This window comes from Trichosurus vulpecula, chromosome 2 (assembly GCF_011100635.1).
Source record: "Trichosurus vulpecula isolate mTriVul1 chromosome 2, mTriVul1.pri, whole genome shotgun sequence".
In the NCBI taxonomy this organism is placed as follows: Eukaryota; Metazoa; Chordata; class Mammalia; order Diprotodontia; family Phalangeridae; genus Trichosurus; species Trichosurus vulpecula.
The window spans coordinates 123722050-123743243 of NC_050574.1; the positions used below are offsets into that span (position 1 = coordinate 123722050).

The following is a 21194-nucleotide window of genomic DNA, read 5'->3' on the forward strand; positions in this document are numbered from 1 at the left end:
CTGTCTACTGGTTTGTGTCATCTGTTCTGTTTATAATGTATGCTTATAATTTCTGTTTGTATTCTCTCTGAAGATCAGGGTGCTGGCTTTTCCTCCTGAACTAAGTGAATGATATAAGTATGTGTAATTAAAGTAAGACTGTTAACCCCTTAAAGTTGCTTTCCTTAGAAAAGCAGATCAAGGGGGAAGCTAGGTGGCACAGTGAGTAGAGGACCGGCCCTGGAGTCAGGAGAACCTAAGTTCAAATCCAGCCTTGGATACTTGACACTTACTAGCTGTGTGATCCTGGGCAAGTCACTTAACCCCAGCTGCCTTGCCTTCCCCCCTCCCAAAAAACAGAAAAACAAAAAAAAAAAGAAAAGCAGACCAAAGAATCTGTGCTAACAGCCCTTCTGTGTGCTCTTGTTGTCAGTCTTTCACCCCCACAATAGCTGCTAGCAACGTTGTTGTTACAATTTGTTCTCCTGGCTTTGCTCACCTCACTTTGCATCAGCTCATACAAGTCTTGGCAGATTTCTCTGGGTAGATTTCTCATAGAAGACAGAGTGAGAACTGGACCTGGAGTCAAAAGGAACTGAGTAGAAATCTGGCCTCACAAACATTTACTATCTGTGTGACCTTGGGCAAGTCATTTAACCTCCCTGTGCCTTGGTTTCTCCAACTGCAAAATGGGGATAATAAAAGCATCTACTTCCTAGGGCTGTTGTCAGGATTAAATTTGATAATATTTGTAAAGCACTCAGCACAGTTTCTGGTACATAGTAGGAACTTAATAAATGCTTGTTTCTTTCCTTCTTTGAAACCATTTTGTTCGTGTAAGGAACAGGGAGAGGAGTTTTGTTTCCACAGAGTTGAAAGTATCCCTCTTCCTACCCCTCCCCTCTCCCAGCTTTAGCAGGCCTCTGGTAAGTCAGATGAAAGGTTAGAGGCTTGCTTAAAGGAGCCATTTGAGGAGGGCATGAAGTAGGCAGTCAGGGGTTTGCTTCTGGCCAAGGAAGAGCCCGGTGAGAGAATCGAAAGGGGAGGGGGGTGTCAATAAAAGGACTGGCATCCATCTGAGTCCTTTGTACTTTCTCCTGTACTCTGTTCAGGGGATGTACCCATCTATTCAGGAGGAAGAAATGTAATCTATAATTAAAACGTTTCTGGCTTCCCAACCTGTATTGTTTATTCCTAGACAATGTAAGTATGTTTCTAACATTTGTAATATAATACTTAACAATGACTTAACCTTTCTGAACCTCAAAAGTTCTCAGATGTAAAATGGCAAGAATACTTTTAATGCATATCTTCTAGGGTTGTAAGAAAAGTGCTTTTGTATACTTTAAAGCTCATTTGAGTGTGAGCTTCTATCATTAAGCTAGGGAAAAGGCAGGGAAATTGTCATGATGATTTGGGATCTAATTGTCCTCCCAGGATCATAGTTTTTGAGCTGGGAGGGCCTTTTCAGGCCATCTAGTCCAGCCCTCTCACCTTACAGATAAGGAAGTGTGGGCTCCCAAAGGTAAATTAACTTATCCGCGGTCATTTGGCCATGGCAGGAAAACAATCACAGAGTCAGTGTAAGTTACTGCAAAACCACCTAGCTCTCAGTACTTCATAAGTCCTTGTTGTTCAAACTGCTTGTCTGAGAGTTATCACCCACCCAGCTCATTAGCAGCTCCTTAATACCTTGATGATTTCATCATACCTTTTTTAAACAACTTCAATAGTCACTTTCTTCTCTTTCTTTTCTGTTAACTTTTTACTTTGTCTTACCAACTCACTTTTGTTTTTCTTCCTACTCAGATCCTTTTTTTTAAATTTATACTTTATTATTTAATATTTTTAGTTTTCAGGATTGATTTCCACAAGATTTTGAGTTACAAATTTTCTCCCATTTCTACCCTCCCCCCACACCAAGATGGCATATATCCTGATTGCCCCATTGCCCAATCAGCCCTCCCTTCTGTCACCCCATTCCCCCTCCCCACCATCCCTTTTCCCCTTACTTTCCTGTAGGGCAAGATAGATTTCTATGCTCCATTGCCTGTATATCTTATTTCCCAGTTGCAATGCAAAAGCAACTTTTTTTTTTTGAGCATCTGCTTTTAAAACTTTGAGTTCCAAATTCTCTCCCCTCTTCCCTCCTCACTCACTCTCCCTACCTATGAATGCAAGCAATTCAACATAGGCAACACATGTATCATTATGCAAAACCCTCCCATAAATAGTCATGTTGTGAAAGACTAACTATATTTCCCTCCATCCTATCCTGTACCCCCTTTATTCAATTTTCTCCCTTGACCCTGTACCTTTTCAAAAGTGTTTGCTTTTTATTACTTCTTCCCCCTATCTGCCCTCCCTTCTATCATCCCCCCTTTTTTTATCTCCTTCCCCCCACTTTCATGTGGGGTGAGATACCCAATTGAGTGTGTATGTTATTCCCTCCTCAAGTCAAATCTGATGAAAGCAAGATTCACTCATTCCCCCTCACCTGCCACCTCTTCCCTTCCAATGAACTGCTTTTTCTTGCCACTTTTATGCGAGATAATTTATCCCATTCTATCTCTCCCTTTCTCCCTCTCTCAATATATTTCTCTCTCATCCCTTAATTTGATTTTTTTTTAGATATCATCCCTTCATATTCAATTCACCCTGTACCCTCTGTCTATACATATGTATATTCCCTTCAACTACCCTAATACTGAGAAAGGTCTCATGAATTACACACAGCATCTTTCCATGTAGGAATATAAGCAAAACAGTTCCACTTTAGTAAGTCTCTTATGATTTCTCTTTCTTGTTTACCTTTTCATGCTTCTCTTGATTCTTGTGTTTGAAAGTCAAATTTTCTATTCAGCTCTGGTCTTTTCACTGAGGAAGCTTGAAAGCCCTCTATTTTATTGAAAATCCATATTTTGCCTTGGAGAATTATACTCAGTTTTGCTGTTTTGCTGGGTAGGTGATTCTTGGTTTTAATCCTAGCTCCTTTAACCTCTGGAATATCATATTCCAAGCCCTTCAATCCCTGAAGGTAGAAGCTGCTAGATCTTGTGTTATTCTGATTGTGTTTCCATAACACTCAAATTGTTTCTTTCTGGCTGTTTGCAGTATTTTCTCCTTGATCTGGGAGCTCTGGAATTTGGTGACAATATTCCTAGGAGTTTTCTTTTTGGGATCTTTGTCAGGAGGCAATCAGTGGATTCTTTCAATTTCTATTTTAGCCTCTGGCTCTAGAATCTCAGGGCAGTTTTCCTTGATAATTTCTTGAAAGATGATGTCTAGGTTCTTTTTTTGATCATGGCTTTCAGGTAGTCCAATAATTTTTAAATTATCTCTCCTAGATCTATTTTCCAGGTCAGTGGTTTTTCCAATGAGATATTTTACATTGTCTTCCATTTTATCATTCCTTTGGTTCTGTTTTATAATATCTTGATTTCTCATAAAGTCACTAGCTTCCACTTGCTCCAATCTAATTTTAAGGTAGTATTTTCTTCAGTGGTATTTTGGACCTCCTTTTCCATTTGGGTAATTCTGCCTTTCAAGGCATTCTTCTCCTCCTTGGCTTTTTGGAGCTCTTTTGCCATTTGAATTAGTCTATTTTTTAAGGTGTTATTTTCTTCAGTATTTTGGGGGTCTCCTTTAGCAAATCATTGACTTGTTTTTCATGGTTTTCTTGCATCACTCTCATTTCTCTTCCCAATTTTTCCTCTACTTCTCTAACTTGCTTTTCCAAATCCTTTTTGAGCTCTTCCATGGCCTGAGACCAGTTCATGTTTTTCTTGGAGGCTTTTGATGTGGGCTCTTTGACTTTGTTGACTTCTTCTGGCTGTATGTTTTGATCTTCTTTGTTACCAAAAAAAGATTCCAAAGTCTGAGTCTGAATCTGAGTCTGTTTTTGCTGCTGTTCATGTTCCCAGCCAACTTCTTGACCCTTGAGCTTTTTGCCAGGGCATGGCTGCTTGTAGAGTAGAGAGTACTTTGTCTCAAGCTTTAGGGATGTGCTGCTTTTTCAGAGCTACTTCTACACAGCAAACTCTGCCATGCCAGAGCTCCTCCTCCCCTAAGAACCACCAACCAGGACCAGGACCCAGATCCAAGCAGGCTCTGCACTCCTGCTCTGATCTGCCGCTTAATTCCTCCCACAGGATGGGCCTGGGGCCAGAAGCAACTGCAGCTAGAGCTCTGGAAGCAGCCCCAGAGATGCACCACTTCCACACCCCCAGGGCTAGGACTGACCACACACTCCTTTCACTCCATACAATCTACATCTTGCACCCAATCAAAATCCTAGTAGTTGTCGCCTACAGATCTGCAGGACATTCTCCTTCCTTCCTCAATGAGCTGGATACTGGGCTTGCCATCTTCCTTTCTCCCCAACTCCTGCACTATTCAACATACACATTGATACTCCCTTAAACACCCTAATCTCCCAGTTCCTCAACCAACTCATTTTTCATGGCCTACTCCCCCATCCCATCTCAGTCACACACAACAATGGTCAAATCCTTGATCTTGCCATCACCCACAAACGCACCACATCTATGATCATGAATTCTGAAATTCCTTTATCTGATTATGATCTATTGGCTTTCCAACTCTCCATCTGCCTTCCCACATCAAACTCTCTTTGTCCATACACTGACCTACAATCCCTGGACCCTTCAGTTTTCCCCAAGGCCAGTATCCCTGCCCTATCCACTCTCTCCTTGTTTCCCTATCTTGACCCCTTATGGACCATCACCAATTGTCTTGACTTTTGTCATGCCACTGGACTCTTGACAGCTCTAGCAGAGTGAGGCTAATGACTTTGCACAACTCTGCCTTACTTAAATCCAATTCATTCTCAAGTGAAGCCATAACCCTGTGATATCATTGATCTTCTTCAAGAACAAAGGCTGAACAATAACCCAAGTAGTAGAACCTGCCCTCTGGGTACCTAATATGCTACCTCTGGTTGAACAACACAGTTCTTCCTCCTCCTCCCTCCTTTTTCCTTCCCCTCCTCCTTCCTTTACCACATGTGGTCATATGACCACATTGGGAGTCCTACCCTTACATGTGGGTTCTCTATCCAAAGGAATATAATTTTTGGTCCCATATTTTTGTAAGATATCATGAGATTTAGAGGCTAGATTTTTAAAAATTTCCTATTTAGTTATTTTATCACTTTTTTTCAAAAAGCTGGGACAATTAACTCTTGCATAGTTTTCATTTCTGATTCCTTGAAAAATAGCTCTGAAAAAGCAGGCTTTAAAAAAAGCCATCGTGTTTCTAAACAGAGCTATTGAGGTTTGGGGTTGAGGGGTGCTCAAGACCTAACATGCCTGGTCCTTCCGAATGAATTCCACTCAAGCCTTCTCAGACAAAGAAAAACAAAGTTTATTAAAGATTCATCATATTGGGTAGACTCTTAGGGAGCCTGAGCATTTCTGATACTATTGCCAGTGGACCAGATTAATCTGAGTTGAGCTAGATTGAATCTGAGCACCTTCATGGGAGGCAAGATGGAGCTTATGTACAGAAAGATTGTGAGAGGGATCTAGCTAGGATGGTCAAGTAGCCTGGGGTGTTGGGAGAAGGGGTTTAGGGCATAATAGCTGAAGGCTAAGACAATAAGAGGGTTAGGGTAACAGAGCTAGGGTCTAGATATTTTAATATCTTCAAGGGTGGGAAACAGACAATCGTAGGGTGGGGCTCAAGGGGGTTCCCACAAACTAAACCTCATCAGAACTACTTGACTACAACTTCAAACCCAAATCACTCTGGCTCTCATTCAATGGCCAATAATAGCCCCTGTAAGAAGGGGGGCGGGGTGCAGTTTTGTTTCCACAGAAAGTATCCCTCTTCTTCCCCCTCCCCCCCAGCTTTAGCAGAATGTAAGTCACGTGACTGGTTAGAACCGGTTCTAATCAGAGCTTTTGGGTGAAAGGTTAAAGGCTTGTACACATGTTTAAATGAGCCATTAGAGGAGGGCATGAAGTAGGCAGTAGTGGGTTGTATCTGGCCAATAAAGAGCCTGGTGGGAGATTCAAAGGGGGGGGGGGTTGGGGTTAATAAAAGGACTGGAGTCCATCTGAGTCCTTTGTACTCTCCTGTACTCTGTTCAGGGGACGTACCCATTTGTTCAGACCAAATAAATGCAAAATATAATTAAAGCGCCCCCAACCTCTTCCGCTTGGGTGACGTCATTTTTCATGAGAAAGAATAATGCCCTTTCTGATTTCGGGCTCAGACTCCAAACTCTATTGTGTTGTTGCATACAACCCCAACCCAAGCCTCTGTGGCTCATTGTTTAGGGTAAATAGCAATTGTTATCTGTTCTGTCCAAAAATTGAGGGACTTCCCAGATTGATTTTTTTGTGATGGCAAACTAGGTCATCTTTTGTCTCAATTCTTACCTAGCCCTTACTCATTGAATGAGCATTGCCTCAGTAGAGAATGGAGACCTGGGAAAAACCTTAGTTTAGAAAGGCCAAGGTCACCCACTGCATTCTGGGCCAGCACCAGCTGTCTTGACTTTTGTCTTGCCCCTGGACTCTGATTGTTGAGGTTAGGGGCCAAATCTAGTGGGAAGATTCAAAGTGGTTTCAAGAGTGGGTGGGACAAAAACTAAACTCAAAATTAAACTCAGAGGCTACTCAAGTACAAAGTAATTTTATTACATTCCCTTGGGGAAAGGGCGGTCTCCAAACTGATAGGAAATCGGTAGGGAGAGGCAGAGCCCAGAGGGCAGAACTTGGCTTTCATACCCTAACACAACCAACCCACCCCACTACTGGCCTTTTACTCTCATTGGGGAGTCCAGGCTCACAATCTCGTGAGAAATCTAACCCAGGTACGAGGGATGAGGAAACACTAATGGAGCCAATCACAATTCTTAAAAACACTTATATCCTTATTTGGCCAGGATCCTGCTGAGGTGGTAGTGGGGAGGAAGTGGGTCGGGCTTCCCTAAGTTCCGGATTCCACAGGTGATTTCTTAGTAACTCGAGGCTTATGCCTAGCTGTCAATCGGAAGCCCTGAGTTCCCACCTCCATTTATCCCACTCAATTCACCGAAAGGCCGAGATCCAGATTCCATGAGAGGGCTTCACCATCCAACTCAAGGGGGTTCCCAGAAACTGAAGCTGACAACTTTGAGCAGCTCTGCCCCACTTATGTCCATTTCATGAGTAAATCAAGACATCACAATCTTGATGTCACTGGCTCTTTTTGAGAATGAAGGATGAACAACAAAGGGTTCTTCATGAAGTCTCTACACAAAGAGAAGGTCTTCCACAGCATGTGTTGTGAGTTAAACCTTGACACACATATTTCTTAAATGTGTGCCTCGCTAAAATCATGGTGGTCAAAGTTTAAGCTTACTCCTCCTATGGAGATTGCATTTGTGGGAAACAGTGAACTAAGGTTGTTCTCCCCCCTCCTCTTTCTCCCTCCCTCTCCTCTTCTTCCCAGTTTCCTTTCCCTTCTCCTCCTCCTCTTTTTTTTTCTTCACAAAGCTGGGACAATTTACTTTTTGCCCTTCAAAGTTTTCATTTTTGATTTCTTGAAATATAGCTCTGAAAAAAAAACACAGGCTTTAAAAGAGCCCACTGTGTTTTAAATGGAGCTACTTGACTCCACCTTAAAACCCAAATCACTTTGGCTGTCATTGAATGGCCGGTAATAGTCCCAACTCAAGCCTCAGTGGCTTGTCGTCTAGCTTTTGAAGGCTTACAGTGTAAAAGCAACTGTTTACAATTCAAGGCCAAAACTCTGAGGGCCTTCCCCTCTCAGATTCTTTTGTGATGGCAAGCTAGGCCATCTTTGGTCTCAATACTTACCTAGCCCACAGGCATTGAAGGCAAGACCCCAGGCAACAATTCAAACCACAAAATCTGCACCTTCCATAGCTAGCCTTTCTCAATCACTTTTAATCCTAGTGCCCCGTTTGTTGATTACTTCCTATTTAGCCTGCATATAGCTTGTTTATATTTTTGCAGGTCATCTCCCCATTTGACTGTGAACTCAATGACGACAGACTGTCTTTTGCCTTTCTCTTATTCTCAGTGCTTAGCACAGTTCCTGGCACACAGTAAGCACTTTGTTGAAGGAACTGGAATTTTTAGAGAAAAGAAGAGGGGACAAGATAGCTATCTTTAAATATTTGAAGGTCTTTCACATGAAAATATTTAGCCCCAGGAAGCATAGCTATTCCATTCCTAAAGAAAACTGGAGAGGCAGATTTAGGCTTGGTATAAGGAAAAAAACTTCACAATTAGGATTGTTCAGAAATAGAGTGAGTTACCCCAAGAAATGATGGATTCCCTTTCACTGGAGGTCTACAAACAAAGCCAGAACCACTTGGTAGGCATATTGTAGAGAGGATTTTCTTTGATGTATGGGACGGACCAGCTGATCTTTGAAATTCCTTATTGTCACATGTTAAAGGGAGTTAATAGAGGTGGATGAAAAGATTGTTATGTGCCCAAAAGGGCCTTAAGATTAGGCAGCATGGTTTCATTACTTCCTGTAGCACAATAGGGTTGAAGTAGGCAGAGATAGTATGAGGGACCCATGTTGGGAAATTAATTTAGTAGTGACCTATTCTATCATCATCAGATCAATAAGCATTTATTAAATAACTGCTATGTGCAAGACACTACTAATCACTGGGCAAATTACTTAACTTCTGTGGTCCTCAGATTCCTCATTTGTAATGTGATCTCTAAAGCCCCCACCAGCTCTAAATTAATAATCCTGTGACCTACCAAATTTAAAGCTATTGGTTTTTAAATGAATGAGATGTAGGTAATCTATCCTGAGCCCACTCATCCCTTCCCCTGCTTTTTCCCTGTTTCATTCTCTGAGAAAGAGACTACTTTGCCGAGGCTAACCCTTATACCTGATCCCCTTTCTTCTCCCGTCGTTCTAGGGTTTGTGTCTTTAATTAGTCCCCCCTCTGCTTTAAAAATTATGGGAAAACTGCACAACAACCTTTTGGCTAGACCGGCATCTATCTGAGTGAGGAAAGCTATGAAAGGAGTGAAAGAAACGGGAAAACAGAACCACTGGGTGCACAGAGAGAAAAGTGAAAGCAAAGAAACATGCATAGCAGAAATGGAGAAAAGTACATGGAAAGAGACATGAAGACAAATGGATCAGAGAGACATAAATATGGAGAGAAGTTCATGGAGTAAGGAACACTTAGATGGGATCACATAGGCAGACACAGATATGGGAAGTTGGAGACAAAGGGAGGAAAAAAAAACAGGCAGAGAAATAGAGAGAGAGAGATGAAGGCAAACAAAGTACTGTTGTTCAGTTGTGTCTGACTCCTTGGCAAAGATACTGGAGTGGTTCGCCATTTTTTCCTCCCGCTCATTTTATAGATGGGGAAACTGAGGCAGACAGGGTGAAGTGACTTGCCCAGGGTCACACAGCAAGGAAGCGTCTGAGGCCACATTTGAACTCAGGACGTTGAGTCTTCCTGACTCCGGGCCTGGGGCTCGATCCACCACCGAGTCACCTAGCTGCCCATGAACCAAGCGACATTAAGATAAAGATGAGGATGGTGAAGACCCAGCTGAAGGGCTTAAACAGACCTGTTGAGTCCGAGGATCATATACGTTTAGAGACGGGAGACCCTGGAAGCCATCTAGAGATCTCAGCTCGTCTCACACTTTCCTTTCACAGAGGAGGAAACCTAAGTCCCAAAGAGGTTAAAGGGCTGGCCCACGGTCACCACTGCCTACAGTATTCTTTCCACCGGGCCCCAGTACCGACCGACCCGTCCCTTATGCTCCCCGCACCTCGAGTCCTCCAGCTGTGAGGGGGTGCAGCCCTGGCGATCTCCAAGCGCCCAACCACCCCGGAAGGCCTAAGACGCCAGGTAAATGGGAGGGCTGCTTCGTCAGTCCCCGGGGGAAGAAAAGGGGAAGTGGCCGTGGGACGCCCGCGGCCTCCCTCAGGCCCGGCGGGACGCGACGGCGCAAGCCCACCTGCCGCTCGCTAGGTCCGTTGGGCTTTGGCGGTTAGAGAAACACCTGCCGTTACTTCCCCGCGCGCGCCACGGGGCCGGGGAAATAAATCCTCGCCGAGCTCTTTCATTGGTTCTTCTCCTCTCTTCCCCCCTCCCCCCACCACAGGTGCCGGGATTCCAACCAATCACTAGTGAGATGAGGCGAGCCGGCTCCACGTGCAGCGCGGGAGGCCGGTTTCCCCGGCCCGAGATTTAGGGGAATCACGTGCTAAATGGGGGGGTGGTAGACTTGGGGGAAGGGGTTAGATTTTACAGGGATGGGAAGCTTATCTCAGCAGTTCCCAAAATGGGGCCAGAGTGCCCCGCCCTGCGGAAATGAAAAGGATGAAGCGCGCGGGGCGGGGGCGGGTCCCGTTGATGAGAACTAGAGCGTGGGCTGAGAAGATCTTCCCGACCGAGATGGAAGACTCTACCGGCTCGCGGGACTCCCTCACACGGTTATTGCGGGCCGGACGGGTCTCCTAGGCCCCTCCCCCGGCCCCCTGCCCCCTTCCTCCCCACCCCGGAGCCAACCCCCGCCTCCTCCCTGCGCACCGCCCCTCCCGCGCGCCGATATAAAGCCGCTGCCGGTGGTCAGTTCTTCATTGCGCGCTTCAACCTCCTCCGAGGCTGAGATTTTCTAGGCACCCAGCCGAGAGACAGCTAGGCAGCCCTTCCAGACCCCCGGACGCCGGATCCTGCTGCAGACCTCGTGTCTCCCGCCGGCTCCTTGTGTTTTCCTCTACGGTCCCGGTAAGAGCCCCATTACGGAACGTGGATCCCGGCTACTCTCTGCTCTCCCCTCCTCTATTCCTTCCCGCACCCCCCGCAGAGCAGGGTCTGCTGGGGACAGGTGAGAAGGGGACCGTTTGGACGCGCGAGCGAGTCCGGACCAAAGCTTCTGTCCCGTACCGACCCACCACCCCTGCTGTGGTTATACCACTTCCTTGTGTTAATGACTGAGTTGGGTGTCAGAACGGACCTCGGAGAAGTCCCCCACCCCCAGCTTCCTGGGGCAAGCCTGCGCTTCCCCATCCCCCTCCTCCCCCTTTGGGTCCTCTCCTCTGACTCTCCACCCAGTCCGAAGTAGACTTGTTCTCAGGGTGTTCCCCCGAGGAAGCGGCCGCTTTAAAGCTTTCTAAATGTTTGACCCCGGGCACTGGGTAGTGTGCCGGCCGCCCCTTGCCCTAACTTTGCCTTGCGAGCGGTCCGCCGTGGTGATGGGACGGAGGGACCCAGGCCCCTCGATCCCTCGTTTGGACCGGCTGACTTCTCCCCTCCAGCAGCGGTTTTCGCTTGAGGGAAAGACTGCATGTCATTAGGACCAGAAGGCACTGTAGCCATCTGTTGTTGGCTGACTGATGTGTCCCCACCTCCGGCTGCCGGAACTGCAAACCCTGATCCCTGCAAAATGTCACCAGGAAAGGGGGAACCCTGAGTTTACTCCCAGGTTCCCTCTTTTCTGCCGACGCCATTTCTTGTTCCTCTGCCGTTTTTTGGCCCCAGCAAAGCCTTGTGAGCTGCCCTCCCTGTCCCCATGAGGACACAGGGCAGAAAAGGAGGTAAAATGGTGTCCCGGGCGGCTCCGAAGGCCTCTGGGGAAGAGGGGCAAGAGGTGAATGAAATGGAGGTGGTATTAGATTTCTCTTGTCCAAAACCTGCAGGGCTCAGGGTGGTGCCTAATTGGCTCCTGGATGAGGCCCAAGACAGAGAGTGCTAGCAAAGGTGAAATGTTTCATCCTTCCTTTAAACGAACCACCCTCCCCTGCCCTCACTCTCCCCCCAGAAAAGTTTACCCGGAAGTTGCCTAAAGAAAATTTTTACCCACCTACCTAGCATTTGATATGATTCACCTTGGACCACAGTTCCTTGTAGTTTAACTTTCGTTAATTCGTGTCAATAAGGTACAAGGTGGTTTGTGAAATGTACATGGAATTTCTGGCTTTCTAAAAACTCATACCCAGTTTTTCTTCCCTCTTCTGCTGCAGGGCACATAGTATGATCATTAGGTGTTCAGTTTCCCAACAACTTTCTATGGAAAATCAAGGGAAGTGGGCCATGGTTGCCGTGAGCAACTTTGAACAGCGGGACACCTTTAGAGAAGCTTGATCAAGGTGCCATCATCGTGAGACCCTCCAGATCAGGGTAAGGGTCCTCTGGGGTACATCTGGCGTCTGATGGTGTTTCAAATTCTTGGCAGTCTTAAGTGGAAGAAACCCTTGTGAAGCCGGATGAGTATGAAAATGATGTGGTGATTCATCAGGATCAATGCAGAAATCCTGCTGCCTCTAAGGTTTAAAAAAATAAATTGCCCAAGGACAGGATAGGGGAGAGCATAACTAGACTTCAGACTGCTACAGTTTCACACCTGTGCCAGCATACCTGGTCATACTCATCTCATTGCTTTGGGCACCTCCATTCCCTCTGGTTCAGAAAGCCCAGTGTCTTTCAGTGGCTTTTTTTCTAAGGGCTTGTCATTTCCTGAGGTAGTTTATCCTGAAGCAGGGAACTTGCTCCCTTCTTTATGAGCAACTTTATCCCAGTTTTTCACTTCACAGTATTTGTCCCCCCAGGTCACTGTAAGGGTTTGGTTCCACCAAAGAGCCACTTCATTTAGAATTGTTGCCAAACCAGCCGTTAAAAATGATAATCTAGGGAGGGGAAGGGGTTGCTAATTCACCTGCTTGGATTAAGACATTCCTAGCGTTGCTATCATTTGTTTGCCCTGGTGGGGATAGAAGTATGGTAATGCTTCCACACCGGGATTAGTCTTAACTACACTTTCCAATGTAAAGACCTCTCACCCATCTCAAAGAAGGCATGAAGGGATATTGAGAGAGTATAAGGAATAAAGGGCTTTTTTTGTAAGACATTCTTGTTTTACAGCTTGTTCCCTTATCTTGAGTGGAGCCTTAGGTACAACTGGGAAGGCAAGCCAGGGATGTTAACAATCAGGATGGGCCATACTCCAAGGGCATAGTTGAAGCGTACAGGCAGTTCAGAGAAGGGAGAGATTACTGTGTCCTAGGATGGGGATTGGTTTGGGGCCACCTTAAAGGTTTTATGTAATAGGTACGTGTGTTTGTCTTATCTCTTCCTTTTGGATTGTGAGTTCAGGGAATCATGTCTCCGGTAAACTTTGTCTTCCCTACTACCTAATTTAACAAATACTTTGCATATAGTAGATGTTTAATAAAGTGTGTGTTGGATCTTAGCATAGTAGACCACTAGCTAGATTTTGAGAGTGTTGAGATAAAACTGATTATGGGCCAAACCCAAGTCTAACTAAAAAAAATTTGTAACAGTGTGAGACTGGGAGTTGTGGTTGGATAGGTCATGGGATGGGGGAAACTTAGGAAGTTTTCTAGTGGGAAAGTCAGGACTTATTTTCTACGTCTAGCCCTCACTAGTATAAACTGAAGAGGAGCTAAAGGAAGAGGCCTTATAATATGACAGAACACAGGCCCAGGGATCAGGACCCCAGAGTTTGATATGTATTAATACATCAAAATTGTGCTGTAGTTCTCAGAAATGATTTTCTTTGCCTCTATCTAGCCTCAAGCCCTATTCAGTTAGCCCAGCTTGGTTCCCTTTTTCCCACCTCATATCAACACCACTGTTATTTAGTGGGATCTGTAAATGGCAGAGCCAGTATGGATTTGTTTTGCAAATGAGGAAACCTAGACCTGGGGAGAGGAAGTGATTTGCCAACATAAGTCTATCTTCCTTCCTCACCTACTTCACCTACCACTCACCTACCACTGTGCCAGTGAGAGCTGGTTATAGAAAATATAAATCCTAATCCTATGTTTAACCTCCGGTCTTTCCTGATTTTCCCCTTCATCCCTTCTGACAAGACTTCTTAATAAAAAGGACCGAGTAGAATATGAGTGTGCTGCTAGACTTTGTGACCAGTGACAGGTTTCTTAGTCCTTTGAGGCCTTTTGCATTCTCCATATTCATTAATTCAATAAATATTTAGTACCTAATAATAACCTTATGAAAATAAGGGTTACACTAGAAATCAACAAATCTCAACTATACAAATTAAAGTTGGGGAGTAAGGAAGAAGGCAGCATCTTTAGGAAAGGGTATTGTTCTAGGAGTCAGTGACCTAGCTTTTAGTCCTGGCTCTTTCACAAATCAGCTGTGTGACTGTAGTCAATTAGCTTTTATTAAGCACTGGAGAAACAAAGAAAAACAAAAAACAGCCTCTGCACTGAAGGAGTTTAGTCTGACAATATGCAGACAACTTTGTGCTAGGACTAAAAGAAGCCTTTCCCAATGTTCCTTTAATCTTAGTAATTTCTCTCAGACTTCCAAGAAAAACATTTTGTATTTGCTCCTTGAGGCATTGGGAAGTCATTGGAGTTTGAGTAGGAGGGAGATATGACTTAACCTGCAGAGAGGTCAGTGCCTCTGGATGGCAGAGGATGTTGAAGGGAGTGGGAAATAAAGTTTGAGAACTGAAAAGGTGGGAAGGTTACAAAGGGTTTTAAAAGGCAAACAGGATTTTATTTTTGATTCTGCAGGTAATACGGAACCTCTGGAGTTTATTAAATCTGTGTGTGGTGGTGAGGTGTTGATGTAGACCTGTGCACTTAGGAAGATTGATTTGATAGCTGAGTGGTGGATAGATGGAGTAGGAGAAACTTGAGGCAGGGAGATATATCAGCCCATTATTTCAATCCTCAGTAGCAGTGAGGTGATGAGGGGACTGGACCAGGGTGGTGGCAATAGCAGAAGTATGAGAGATGTGAAGGTAGAAAAGACAGAACTTGCCAGTTGATTGGGTGGGGTGGGGGTGGGGGGTAGTGAGTGGAAGAAGACACCCAGGTCCAGAGCTTAGACTTTACAAAAAAAAAGATAGTGATGCCATAACCAGTAATAAGGAAGTTGGGAAAGGATAGGAGAGTTTTTATGGGGAAAATAATGAATTTAGTTGAGTTTAAGATATTTGTAGGCCATCCAGTTTGAGATCTCATAGATAGTTGGAGGTACAAGACAGGAAAAGGCTGGACAAGGAGATTTGACAGTCACCCGCATAGAGATGAGAATTAAAACCACCACAGCTGATTTAATCACTAAGTGAAATAGTACAGGGGAAGTTGAGCTAGAACAGACAGCAAAGCAGGCAAAGAACCTTAGGCAAATTGTGTTGTTTTCTTATGGGACCAGATAAGGGTACTTGGACAAGATGGTCTTTAAACAAGCCCTAATGACATTTTCTTTTCTAAGCACCTTTCCAGCTCTAAGGTTTTTTGATTCTTAACTCCTTATGGCAGTTGAGAACAAGCATTCCCCTTATCCCCAAAAGACCAAACTGTGTAGCTTCAGAAGGTAATTGGAAGATACAGTAGATATTGTAGCATATGCAGGAGTCAGCTTGTAACTTGTTACTTGACCTTTCTCCCTCAGATTCCTTGCCTTTATACAAAATGGGAGTTGGAAGTTTGGAAAAAAAAAGTTTATACCCTCCCACTCTCTGGGTGTGGGGAGATATGGAAAATATCTAATACCAGGCTGGGGCTGAGAGAAGTACTAGAAAGGAACTGGCATGAGTCCAGCTCCCCCGCCCCTAGCAGAGGAGGCTAGGGCAAGTTGTTTTGCTGGCACTGTTTGTTCATGACCGAGCCTGACCGCATCCTAGTAACAGGGCCAGCTTTTTTTTCTTCCTTTTCCACCCAGCAACAGTAGCCACCAATCTCCTCTTGAGCTCTCTTCTGTGGCTTTCTGACTACCTTTTGTTATCAGGGCCGAAAAAGGCAGGCTTTAGGAGCTGGAGAGAGGACTAGTACTTGTGTACTCTTGTCTGTGTGGGCTGAAGAGAATGGGGAAGAGGGAACCTTATCCTCCTCCAGTTTTGGAAGCAAAGTTCTAGAGGAGGGTCTGAATACAGTAGAATAGACACTACTAAAAGCACCTCTTGCTAGATGCTAAGAGACAAAAAGTATAGATAAAGATAAACTCTGACAAAATACCTACATAAATCACATTATTGAAGACCAGCATTACCAGCTGAGATGGAGGAAAGCACAGGTTATGGAAGGATCCCCAGAACTATTTGAGTTGGTATTTAAAAGATAGTAAGCATGGGGGTGTGGGAGAAGGGGGGAGAACAATAGCAGGCATATCCGGGAATGTGGTAAATAAGGCACATTTGGGGTAGCCCAGTTCAGTTGGATCGTGGAGAAGAGTACTATGAAAAGACAGGAATGGTCAAGTGAGTGGTAGACCAGGTTGTAGAGGTCTTTAAATACCAGGAATGACAGTTGGAACTTGTAGAAAAGAGAGCCTAAAGGTTTTGGAGCCATTGATAGAAAAGATGGATTCACTTCCTCCACAGAATGTACCCTTTTTACTACTTGATGAAGTAGCTAATAAGGGTCATGACAATACGATAATTGATTTCTGTAGTGTTTTATGAGGACCTTTTCTTTGCAGCCTTGTTTCATAGAATGTTAGCTCCTTTCTACAGCTGGAAAAACTTGGGTTCAGACAAAAAATAAATTATTCAAAGTTGCCCTGTTAAAACTCATGCATAGTTCTATTATGTTTAGTGCTTTTTTACTTCATACCATGTCACATTGGGAAAAGACAGCAAAGCCTCTGTTACTGTTTCACCATCTCTTACCTCCTAAATGGATTAGATCCTATATTTGAGAGGCTATGAAAGACAAACTCATTTTGGAATCGAAGCAACCTGAGTCTGTCTAAATCTCAGTTGTGCCATTTAAGCTGTATGATATTAGGCAAGTCACTTGCTACTCTCTCTGCCTCACGAGATATCACATCTGTTTAAAACCTCTAAACAGATTCCTGGATACCTTGGACTTGAGGGACCTGCAGAGGTCCTCAGCCACCTTACTTTTCCCAAGCCCTCTAGGAGGAACTCAGCATTCACTGTCCAGTTGTATACCTTGAAAGTGACTCCCTGCAAGGAGCTGCTAATTCACATAGCCAAGAGCACCATAGGGAGCAGGGGTACACTCTAAGCTATATCGGCAAAAGGCAGCCCGGCCTAAATTAGCATCTTGGTGTCTTACTCGTCTGTTCCGCAAAGGAGTAGCTCCCATTGAAAGGGACTTGTGTGATCTGCAGAGCTGGGAGAGATTAGTGGGTTGAGGAGCTGGTGAAGTGAGCAAGGACCTTGCCGTAAGTTGATGGTGATTGATGATGCCTTTTTTTGACTCCATACGCAGACTCTGGCAGAGTTCCTCTATCTCGTCTTGCTCAATCAGTGGAGGTTGTCTTTCCATTTCTCCTCTGCCTCCTGGGAAGTAGCAGAAAGCCAGCATTCATCATGGTTGGATTTAAGCCTACAGATGTGCCTCCAACAGCCACCGTAAAGTTCCTCGGGGCTGGCACCGCTGCCTGCATCGCTGACCTCATCACCTTCCCCCTGGACACAGCCAAAGTCCGGCTGCAGGTCAGAAGCCCTTGGGAATGCTGCCTGGCTTGCACTCTCAACCTAGATCTTGTATTTTTTCCATTTCTTAGAACATCGGGGCTGATTCTCCAGGGAGGCCATGTCTAGAGTTTCCTTGAAGCCTTTCCTTGATGGTTCCATATGCTATGCTTCATATTTTGCTCCCCCACTGCTGAATAACCCAGTGTGTCTGAGATTGGCTGTCTCCACTGATGATCATAATTTGATGCTCAAACTTAAGTGGAAAGTCAGTGAGTGGGGTTCACCTCATAGCTCCTCTGTTACCTGCCCAAGATCAAATGGCTAGAAGTAAACAGAGGAGGCTTTCTGAGCCTCAGTTTCCTGACCTGTAAAATGGAAATAACACTTGCTACCTCATCAGGTTGTTATATGGAACATAAGTTTTTGTATTATGTTTTTATTTTAACAGAAAATTATGTGGAACTTTTAATTTTTTATAGCATTATGTGAATGTGAGGGAGTTTTTTGATCCCCACATCCTTGGGGGCTGGAGTAGGTCTTTCTAGTCCTGCTGAGCCCAAGACAACCAGTGACATGCTCAGGGTCCTGAGTTAAACCTTGACTCTTTTCCTAGTCCCACATCTTTCTAGTAGACCATGTTACCTTCAAAATGGAGACCTTCTTCTGGCATTTTAGGTCCTAGGGGAAGACTGATGAGTAGCAACCTTTTGGTACTATAACAGTCTCTCCACATTTTCCTTAGCCTTGCTCTCTTCCCTACCCATGCCTCGGTCAGAACTGTGGGAGTCTATTTCAGGCTGCAGATTTTCTTATGACTTGGGTTGCTGCCACTCATCTTTTATTTGTATGCCCATCTATAAAATGGGAGCAGTAGTTTCTTGGTCTCAGGAAACAGCCTGGTTTTGGTGGGGGAATGGAGGAGAATCAGGCATTGGAAGTATTGAGTGCCTTGAGATTAGATGTCTGATTGGTCTTGCCCTGCCATATTCACAAAAAAGGTTAGTGGCAGAAGGTATGTGGTGTAACAGATTTGGGTCCAGTCTCTGCACCAGCTTATTGCACTGGGCAGGTCATTTCCCCCATGGGCTTTAGCTACCCTATCTATAAGTTAATGGGTTTGAACTGAGCCTCCAAGGCCCCTTCCATCTCCATTTGACCTCCAGCTGCTTACAGCTCTCTTCCTCCCTTCTCATACAGATTCAAGGAGAGAGCCAGGGGGCTATCCGAGCTTCCTCTACCAATGCCCAGTATCGGGGTGTCATGGGCACCATTCTGACCATGGTGAAGACTGAGGGCCCTGGCAGTCTGTACAATGGGCTGGTGGCTGGGTTGCAGCGCCAGATGAGTTTTGCCTCTGTCCGCATTGGCCTTTATGACTCTGTCAAGCAGTTCTACACCAAGGGATCTGAGCGTGAGTATCCCTAAATTGGGGCGCTGAGCAGGGGGAGCTGAAGTCTGGATGTAGAGGGTGGTTGAGATAAGCTCTGAAGGCCGAGTTAGCTGCACAAGGTCCAGAAGGAGATTTCTTGCTTCAGTCTTTTTCTTAGCCTGAGTAGTAATTCTCATTTCTAAAGCACTTAAGTCTTCTAAGCTTTCTCTGCATGCCTGTGAAGCGCCCTTCACTAGGGAAATGAAGCTCAGAAAGGTTAAATGATCTCCCTGTGGTAACCCAGTAGATGTTGCAGCCAGGATTAGGAGTCCAGGTCTTATGGGTCCCTAGGAAGGATACTGGCTGGTTTAGGCAGTCCAAGTGTCATTTTATTGGGGGAAGGGAGAAGAGGGGCTGTAATCTCTGAATCCAAATGATTTCAGGCAATCTCAGCTTCATCTGGTTTACCCAATAGATGCAGGCATCGGGAGCCGCCTCCTCGCAGGCTGCACCACAGGGGCACTGGCAGTGGGCGTAGCCCAACCCACAGATGTGGTGAAGGTACGTTTCCAGGCCCAGGCTCGTGCAGGTGGCAGCCGGAGATACCAGGGTACAATGGATGCCTATAAGACCATTGCCCGAGAGGAGGGCCTTCGGGGCTTATGGAAAGGTAGGTATAGCAGCCAGACTTTACCCTCCCACTCCTCACCTCCACCCCCCCACCCCCCCTTCCCTGGACCAATGCAGTTCCTCCTCTTGTCCAGGAACTTCACCTAATGTTGCCCGCAATGCTATCGTCAACTGTGCTGAGCTGGTGACCTATGATCTCATCAAAGATGCCCTCCTGAAGGCCCATCTCATGACTGGTAAGTGACAAGTATGGGGGGTAGGGAGGAGAGAGAGGAATATCCTCTTTACAGCTCTTCAGATGGGGGCCTGACTTCATAACGTCATCCTTCTGGCCATGGAGCCCTGGGCTTTTAAGGAGATTGGAGCTCTAGCCTTGGTTCTTGAATGCCAACCAGCCCTTTGAGCTCCTAGAAAAGTGGAAATGATGTGTGGCCCTTCAGGTGTGAGGACCCGGATCTCTACTGTACATTGTAGACACACCTCGACATAGGTGGCTGGCTGTCTCTAGAGTAAGTGCCCCTTGTGCTCACGGCCTTGGGGAGGTATCAGTTTTAAATACGGCAGGGGGAAATCCTGGGAGATGGATACCCTTTTAAACCTCATCACATGGCCCTTTGGCCCTAAGCACTCTGAAGGGCGGCTGACCTGGTGGCATGGGCAGTGCAGATACTGTCCTCGTTGTCTAGATGGTGAAATTTAGGAATAACTCCGCTAAGACCAGACGTTTATCTTCAGAGTGAGTTCCCATCTGTTTTGTCTATTAGACCTGTGGCAGTAGGCAAGAAATAACCCCACCTGTGTACTGAGACTTTGTGCCCAGATGTCTGTTGGAGCTTGTTGAATGACCTTGACTACTCAGGACTGATTAATGAGTAAGTGATATTGGGACCTGAGCATCTGTTATGGCAGCCTCCTCTTTTCCCCTCCCCCAGATGACCTTCCATGCCACTTCACATCAGCCTTTGGGGCTGGCTTCTGCACCACCATCATTGCTTCCCCCGTGGATGTGGTCAAGACGAGATACATGAACTCTGCCGCGGGCCAGTATGCCAGTGCTGGCCACTGCGCCCTCACCATGCTTCGAAAGGAGGGACCCCAAGCCTTCTACAAAGGGTTAGTGACTCCTCCTGCCTCAAGGTCTTCACCTCCTAGACTAGTTTAGCAGAGTGTCTGTACCCAGTGGATACTCTACCCCACCTCAGAGAAAAAAGACAAAGACCTAGGTAGCTAGGCTTTGTAACCCAGGACAATTCATCCTAGCAGGTGGGATTGGATGGAGGGGAAGAGAATTCTTTTCTCAGCCTTCTCTTCTTCACATTGATTAATCCTAAATTTTCAGAAACTTTTAGGGGCTTCTAGAATCTTAGCTCACTCTGGGCCAGGAGGACTGCCAGCCTGAGGGAATGGGAATAGGTCTCTCCTCATTTTCCCCTTTTAGTCCCCAGGGCTTGTGGTGTTTCTGCTCCTAGGCTAAATCTTAATGGGTTGTGTTTTCTCCCCAGGTTCATGCCTTCCTTCCTCCGCTTGGGCTCCTGGAATGTAGTGATGTTTGTCACCTACGAGCAACTGAAACGGGCCCTGATGGCTGCTCGCACTACCCGGGAAGCTCCTTTCTGAGCCCTCTCCTGCTAGCTTTTCTGCTTTGAGTCCAGACCCCATCCTGCCTCTCCTCCCCTGCCTTAGCATTGAAGGAACCCCCTCCACCTTGGCCCCATTTAAACCTTCTCCAGCCTACTTCTGCCATTACAGCCTCACCCAGTTCTTAAGCTCCTTCTAATAAAGCCAGACCAGAACCCACA

At 45.7% G+C, this 21194-nt stretch overlaps 1 protein-coding gene across 1 annotated transcript; it reads left to right on the forward strand.

Annotated features, from left to right (window-relative positions):
• Positions 1 to 10139: 10139 nt before the first annotated feature.
• On the forward strand, positions 10140 to 21194 carry UCP2 (uncoupling protein 2). Its single transcript, XM_036747388.1, has 8 exons — positions 10140 to 10738; positions 11974 to 12130; positions 17188 to 17414; positions 18594 to 18807; positions 19241 to 19435; positions 19530 to 19631; positions 20328 to 20508; positions 20898 to 21194. Exons 3-8 carry the CDS (start codon positions 17289 to 17291, stop codon positions 21010 to 21012), a joined length of 933 nt encoding a protein of 310 aa, XP_036603283.1. The 5' UTR covers positions 10140 to 10738; positions 11974 to 12130; positions 17188 to 17288; the 3' UTR covers positions 21013 to 21194.